Source organism: Limulus polyphemus, unplaced genomic scaffold, assembly GCF_000517525.1.
Source record: "Limulus polyphemus unplaced genomic scaffold, Limulus_polyphemus-2.1.2 Scaffold7738, whole genome shotgun sequence".
Taxonomy (NCBI): Eukaryota; Metazoa; Arthropoda; class Merostomata; order Xiphosura; family Limulidae; genus Limulus; species Limulus polyphemus.
The window spans coordinates 1,410-9,776 of record NW_013673348.1 but is presented as its reverse complement, the minus strand read 5'-3'; the positions used below and the strand labels follow the sequence as shown (position 1 = coordinate 9,776).

The 8,367-nt window shown below is 31.5% G+C and overlaps 1 protein-coding gene across 4 annotated transcripts in view; it reads right to left on the bottom strand.

Moving 5' to 3' along the window:
* The window catches only part of LOC106474828 (2-oxoglutarate and iron-dependent oxygenase domain-containing protein 2-like), a 14,414-nt gene extending 6,715 nt beyond the window's left edge, over positions 1 to 7,699 (bottom strand). For 2 of the 4 annotated variants that reach the window (XM_013935519.1, XM_022403131.1), the window contains exons 1-5: positions 7,039 to 7,285; positions 6,362 to 6,505; positions 4,962 to 5,018; positions 2,422 to 2,532; positions 2,125 to 2,224 (exon numbers count right to left, since the gene is read on the bottom strand). In XM_013935519.1, the coding sequence (XP_013790973.1) occupies positions 2,125 to 2,224; positions 2,422 to 2,532; positions 4,962 to 5,018; positions 6,362 to 6,475 (382 nt within the window). In that variant the 5' untranslated portion in view covers positions 6,476 to 6,505; positions 7,039 to 7,285. Of the gene's footprint in view, positions 1 to 2,124; positions 2,225 to 2,421; positions 2,533 to 4,961; positions 5,019 to 6,361; positions 6,506 to 7,038; positions 7,320 to 7,608 lie in introns of those variants that run through there. The other 2 variants (XM_013935520.2, XM_013935518.2) reach the window with 2 other exon arrangements.
* Positions 7,700 to 8,367: the final 668 nt, after the last annotated feature.

The window sequence follows — 8,367 nt, the reverse complement described above, 5'->3', positions numbered from 1 at the left end:
TCACTGACAATACTTATTAAAGATAATTTTAAGCGTGAAAACTGTCCATATTTTGATGTCATGATATGTAAATTGAAAATTGTTATTTTACGGTGATAATCTTGTTTTCTTGTGCCCAATAATGCATAATTTCATTTGATAAACACGTTTAGATTGAATGGTAATTTATAATCAGTCACAAGAACGTCGAATCTGAATCACTTTAAAAAAACACGGGGGTGCTTAACTTTTTTCCAGGTGTATATATATGATATGAATAACCATTCGGAAGCTCAGAATGTCCTCCTAGTGGCTTTTTCGGCCATTTTAACGTGTTTGCATACCATTTATTTCTTTTGAACCAAGATTTCAAGGAAGTAGGTTGCATCTTTAGTCTGCTCAAAATTTCATATTTTTTAGACTGAAATACAGCTTGATAAATTATAGTGGAATTCTATGGTACTGATATAGTAATTGATTTGTATATATATAAAACCTACTAATATATATTTCATTTCATATCCTCCACGTGCAAAATTTTAAAAAGCTTAGCAACCTTTGTCAAGCAGCAACTGAGTACAAAGGTTATAACTAGGAGAGATAACTGTTCTATGTTTTAAGAAAAATATGTTTAAGAATTTATTTCTAAATAGCAATAATCTATATACATATATAATGTATAATAATTGAAATGTGACTGTATTTTACAAAATACTAAGGTACTAAAACACAGCCAAGACAGGTAGGTCCCTTTGTAAAGGCTAAAGGTCAGTTTTATATTATTGGATACGGTAGCATGAGTGCATGTGTACCGCCTCATTGTAACTTCTGTATTTTTAGACAGGCATGGCTGAAAGTTCAGTATAATAAATATTTATATAAATGTATAATGTTATGAGATTTAAGTTATTTAGTCTAAACATTTATGTTTTCGTGTTATAATCTGTAGTCATTCTATAACGAAAAAGACAATTTATATTTATTTCATTTTTTTTTTAACTTGGTTACGAGATAGGTCAAACTGACCAACACATACAGAGATTCGTTACTGAAAATAACAGATAAAATATAAAGTTTTTTCTTAAGAAGCATTTGATAGCTATCTCGATATTATAAAGATTTCGCAAGCGAAATTTGAAAATTTTCTGATTCATAAAAGTATTTTTAATCTTAAAATGAAAATTACTTTGCATGTTGGATAGGCAACATACGAAAAGAAAAAAAAAGGCATGAGAAAAACATTGCTTTACAAACCTTAAGACTTAATAAAATAATATGATATTTTGCATATGAAAGCATTGTAATGTTGAAAGATAATCTGCCAAATTTCGTTAACATATGCTTACTCACTTAAAAGTTATAGCATGAAAACTATAACCAGCACAAAATGGTTATGATGTCAGTTCCAGTGACCAAGCATATGCTGGAAGAGTTAAATTATACTGTAAGTTTAAAACATTCAATCAAAATCATTAAGAATATTAAAAAGAAGGATCAAACATTGCCTAGTTGTTATTGTGCCTCAAATATGATCTTATGAATTCATGACTTTACTACCCATTGCCAGAGAAACTTTGGGGTTTTGAGTGTTGTATAAAAGTGATGCCAAACCCTACTATGCAGTTAGACAAGAGTAGTCCAAGCATTGACAGTGGGGGTTATTGAATAGAAGCCTTCTCCGTAGTCTACCAGTTCAAAATCAGAGATAGCTGAAAGCAAAGAAGAATATACAATAATATGTCAACCAAATGATTATGACGTCATTCCCAGGGACCAAGCCTGTGCTGAGAGTTAATAGGTTACATTAAATTACTTGTTATCCAAGGTGTTTTAAAATATAATTCATACAACATTTTGTGAAATCTGGCTAGTTCAGTTGAATTATGTTAGTACTCACGAGATCTCCTAAATATAGTTATTCTTTAAGTATTTGTAAACCATCAAATTATCTAAGAAATTTTACATATAAAATGTTTATCATTTAATTCAGTAAACTTAAAAACCCATACGTTGTGTAGATATATAACTCAAGAACAAATTAATTAATATTAATACATTACAGCTGACATACAAACCTCATTTAATACTATACTACCAGTGAAACACTAAATACAACACCTTAGACTAACTTTATTCCTGACGAACCTTCAGAAATAGTGTGAAGATATTGCTGTACAGACATCAAGGACTGGCTGGTTATACACTGGTCAACTAAATGGAGAAACTCTGGATGGAAGAAGTCTTCCTGAAAGACAAAACACGTTGATTAATTTAGAAATAAGATTTTACAGGAAAATGTCTTGATTGAAATTAACACTAAGCAAATTTTTGTTATTAATTAACAATACCAATCAAAAGACCTTCTACCGTGAATTTAGCTTTAGTACAGTTTATTACATATATAACTAGTACAATAAACATGAATTCCTTCCTCCAGCTTACCTTTAATTTATATAGATGAGGATAAAGAGGTCTGTAGGTTTCTTTGATGATTTGTTTCCTTTTATGGGAATCCACGTCAAGTGTTGAACGTCTCTGTAATTCATTCTGAATCTTAAAAGAAAAGCAGACAATCAAAAATTGTTAAAAATCAGTCAAGGTTCATCACATCTAGGTTAAAAATCTTTTACTTAAACAACATAGTTTATTTTTAACTCATTAATTGTAAAACTCTTGTCTAGATAAATAAAGAATAAAACCATTACGATGACATGTTTCTAACATATAACCTTACCACTACTCCTTATGCACATGTATTTAGAGCAAAACAAAAAAAAAACTGTATATAAAATCCACAGTATCTTTACCATTTATAAAAGCACTAAAGAAACTTGACCCAACATAGTTTATATAATGTTCAAAATAATATATATTACCCTTACACCAGTTATTTTCACAGTGACTACAGAAATGGTCAATTGTTGTGTGTATATGTAGTTTAGACAGTCTTAGTCAAAGAATGTTACATCTTCAAACTAGGACATGTTTATCTGCCACACGACCCCCAAATCTGGGCTTTGGTCACCCCCTCCCAATATCTCTGCAAGGATGAAAATAGTCCTCGATGCAGCTCCTCATAGTTCATAGCAAAGGTGACGTGTGTGTACCTCAAGGACTAAAAACCAGTTGACTCAGCACAGACAACTCGTGACCTACCATTTGAGAAACAATGAACGAAAACTAGCATTCCAAATTTAACTTGTTACATGATTTTCTCAAGAAAATTAGTTACACTGTGCCTTAAGACTTTCCAAATACTGATCTGATCATCTTTATCAAATTACTCATCAATCTTGATAAGAACGTGTAATATTATTAGTTAAGTAAAGTTTCCTATTCAACTGTTAAAGAACATGCTAAAAGATTACAGTAATAAATTTCATTCCTGACTAAAAGTAAGACATATAATAGCATTATCCAATATTTATCTTAAAACTTTTTATACACTCAGTTTTCATCATATGAAGTGCTCCTTTACCCCCTCCCATTCTTTTATTTTATTTTCAATTGCTTTTTTAATTTTCTTTATTCTCTTCAGCTAATAACTGTTTCTCTGTGAACAGTCCTAATGTATATCACAACTTAATCTCTTTAGTAGCTACTTCTCCATGAACAGTTCTAATTTTACATCAACATACCTCTTCAGTACCTGTTTCTCTGTGATCAGTCCTACTTTATCACAACTTAATCTCTTTAGTAGCTACTTCTCCGTGAACAGTTCTAATTTTACATCAACATACCTCTTCAGTACCTGTTTCTCTCTGATCAGTCCTACTTTATCTCAACTTCCTCTTCCTTAACTATTTCTCTGTGAACAGTCCTAATGTATATCACAACTTAATCTCTTTAGTAGCTACTTCTCCGTGTACAGTTCTAATTTTACATCAACATACCTCTTCAGTACCTGTTTCTCTCTGATCAGTCCTACTTTATCTCAACTTCCTCTTCCTTAACTATTTCTCTATGAACAATCTTATTTTATGTCATAACTTTCTTCTTCTGTAATTTTATATCTATCGTTTTCAGAGCAACATCCAGTACTGATTAAATATACCTCATGTTAAGAATAAGCAGAAACTATATTGTATCATAAGAATTATTAGGATTTAACTTTCTTTGGTTATTACAGTTTTATCTAAATACCTTGGTTGTCACCTTTTCATCATAACCAAAAATTGTGGTGACATAGAAGTACAGTTTGAAGTTGAAATCATCCATGCTCATATAATTAATATTAAACAGATCTTTGAAAGTAACATCTGAAGTAAACACACTAACTGTTTAGATGAAAAATTCACAATCATAGCTTCTGCACTGTTTTCAACTTTATATCAAAACCTTATAACACAATTATTTGTCCATTTAAAAAAACAACTGTACACAAATAAACACATATGTTAAAATCATACATACTTCTGGTACACCAGTCCATTTTCACAGCAACTATATATATATATATATATCACACATATTTACTGATGAGTGTGGTCAACAGTTAAGTATATACACAGTTTGGTTTTACATAAAGAATGTTACATCTATAAACTATAAACTGGCATTAAAAATTTAAGATGTTGCATAATGTTCCCAAGACAAATAAACTGTTCCTTAATAGTTTCCAAACGTAGGTGGCCCTCTCAAGATTAATATAATCATCTCTAACAGATTACTTATCACAATTTTAATAAGAATATGTAATATTTTAGTAAAGATTAAGCATTCTCTTCAAATACAATTCATTAGTAATCCAACTAAACCTGCAAAATGATTATTGAAGTAGTTTTAATTCCTGACTAAAAGTAAAACAGAAATCAAATGGTGTCCAATATTTATCTTAAGACTTTTTCTACAGTCAATTTTACTCATTTGACCTGCTTCTTTGAAACCCCATTTTTGTGCCTGTATATTCAACTGCTTTTTAATTTTCTTTATTCTCTTAAAATTTTTCTCTGTGAGCAGTTCTATTTTATATCACAACTTACCTCTTCTGTAACTTTTCTTCTGTCAGTTTCAGAGCAGCATCCCATACTCTTTAAAGACTGTAAAGTTTGATTAAATATAACTCACATTTAGAATAATTAGAAAGTATAATGTATCATTCATAAGAATAATTAAGATTTAAATCTCTTTAGTTAATACACTTCTATCTAAATACCAAGATCATCATATTTTTATCATAATCGAAATTTATGGTGACATGGAAGTATAATCTGAAGTTCAAATCATCCAGATTTGAAGAACTAATGTTAAACAAAACTTTAAAAGTAACATCTGAAGTAAACAAAGTAGCTTATTTTGATAAAAAATTCACAATGATAGCATCTGCATTGTTTTAAACTTTAGATAAGTTTTTGTAGTTCACAGAGAAATTTCTTTGTTTGTATGAAGGAGAATGAGCTGGTACATTTAAAAATATTTGTTATGGAAAAAACTGAGTTGTGTTATGCACCTAAACACAAACATCACATCCCAATTACACCTGTTTTTGTCTTATAATTTACAGTGATTTTCACCATTTAGACAAATTCCAGTTTAGTTGCAAAGTGATTAACGGTCGTTGTCACCCCACCATACATGTCATTCTCCTAGTTTTGACTAGAATCCTCTTGTTTTCAAAACCAACTCCTGCTCCCAAAAAAATATCCTGTCCCAGACTTATTTAATCAAAAAATCTCACTGTCTGTATACTGTGTGTATACTTCTTTCCTAACTTAGATTGGCTCACCCCTGTACCATCTGGTTGACAGTCTATTCCCTGCATGCTTGACTAGAGCAACATGTTGCAAGGGTGATTGACACCTGGATGCGAGTATGATGCATTTTATTATACCTTCCATCAAAAATGTTCAAACTGGAAAAACCACAGTGTATCTCCCATTCACTGAGGAAAGAATATGAAAGACATTTCTAAACTTAATAAAACTGGACAAAAGAGTATTTGGTTTTAAGTCATTACTGCACAAAACCAAAGCAGAAAAGTACATATACTAACTGAAAAGAAGCTGGGCAAGTACTGAGGAAAGATTGCTCTGATAAAAAAGGGTAAGTAAGCCAAAATTCCCTACCTTGTGCAGTCTAACAAAAACTCGCCATTCTCCATTGAACACCAGCAATGAGAGAAATTTCCCATACTTAACATTCCTGCAGAGAATGAATTTCTTTAAAATATAGATGTTCAGAATCTAAACTATAATGCAGCAAGAGTCTTTTGTGTAATCTTGGAGATGGTAGTGTTTTCACCCTCTCCAGTGCCATTTCCCTCATTTAACACTATCCTTTACAAAAATTTCCTTGTAACGTGACCTGGGACCTAGACAAGTATACCCCATTGTATTGCTTGTATCTCTTCAAGTAATTTTTGAAAACACTTTATCAAACTTACTTGACCATAGTCTTTCCAGAACTGTTCACTGTTCCTATAGTCTACATGAAGATTATAAGTTTGAAGATATATGTTATTGGTCATAAAACACTGGCACTGGAAAAATGTCGACATTAGTTAGGTGAGCATCATATATCATGCAACCTACAGCAGAAAGATACATATTCAACAATTTAATAACATAAGAATGAATTCATTCACATGACTAAACTACAGTTAAACAAAAAAATATTCAAGCTAATAACATTTACAATGTAACTGGCAAAACAATATTATAATATTAATGAAAATTTCTAACGTAATTGTTCTAACATTACAATAGCCAGGAAAATTACTTCGTAACAAAACGTAACCTACGTAAAGCAAAGGATTATTTGGTCTTTTATAGCCATCCTTTCACACCCACTCTTTACTTTTCAGGAGATTATCTCCCCTAAAAAACTCCTACAAACTAATAAAGTGCAGGCTTACAAGTTCAACTACAGCCTACATCATCTCATTTTATAATCACTCACCCTGTTATAAAAACAAGTATAATAAAAAAAACAAAAAATTATAGATCGATACATACATAACCTAGCTAGCTATAGCAATATAGCAAGTTTTAATGGTATAAAATTAAAAGTATTGAAGTCAAAACTACAAAAACTGAGTTACTTAAAAAGTTTTATCCTTACTTTAGCAAATCACTGTAAAAGTGTAATTATGTCCCAGCAAACGTAGTATGCAGTGACATGGTACTAATGATTTGGTAATGTCATAACGTTGTGCCACTACGTATTAACATTACGCTTTATCTACGTAGTCAGAATGTAACTTTACAGCATACAGTTCTATTAAGTAGCAATAACATGAGAATATTACATTGCACACGAAAAAAAAAAGAAAAAAGGGTACATCACCTGTCAGTGTAACTCATACTCATAGGCTATTACGTATTCTGCACGTAGTGTTTCTTTTTGGTGTTTAAGTATTAGTTTCGTATATTTAATGTCATATTCAAATGAATATGTTATAAATTTTGTAAAATATTATTTTCCATTTAAAAATATCAAAGGAAAATTAATTTCAGTTTATTTGCCTATATTTATTGTAATTCGGTTAAGTGCGAAACTTCAGGAATGACACGTATAGCTTAATTACGCCAAGTTTGAATTAAGATCTCAATTGTACAGCATTCTTAAGCGGAGAGATTCGGTTTGTTTAAGGCAGAGAGTAAGCAGCAAAAAATAAATCTTGAATACTACCTAACGACTTGAGCATTCTCCAGGCACGTTCCCCAAAAAGTTCACGACCAAAAAAAGATCCACCACTAAATCAGTGATACAGCATAACTGTCGCGACTCTGACGACCTCGCCTACGCTGAGGGAGACCTCTTTCTCGTTGACCGACCATGAACACCGGCACAAAAACAACACGGAAAACGGACAAGGCCAACTCTGAAGATCGGAACTTATATACAGGAGAAACAACCACAGCAATGAAACAACCGACTATGCAAGATAATTTCTGTAAGTCTGACGTAGGTGTACCTGATCCTAATAACTGTAATGCTAGCCTTAAAGGATTAATTAATTTTGCAAAAGAAGAATTATCCAAAAGCAGAGCTAAAAAGAAACGAAAAATATCAAAATCACCCACAGTTACTAAAGAAACCGAAGATAGTGAGGCTGAGGCTGACACTATCAACGGCGGTAATGTACAGGATAATAATGTAAGTAAACCACCTTACTCCTTGGATGTTGAACAAACATCGAACACGACGAAGAACAAAACACAAACACTAAATAATGATGAAGAGGGTTTTACCTTAGTAAAATCTAAGAAACAAAAGCAAAGTGATAAACAAATACAAAGCGCGACAAATAATGAACAACAACACAAAACAGACAGCCATAAACCATCATACGCAATAATAATTCAGGGAATCCCCGGACATTTCAATCAACCACAACTAGCAAAGAAAATTCATCGGTGCAAACCGAAAGTACAGATTACATGCATT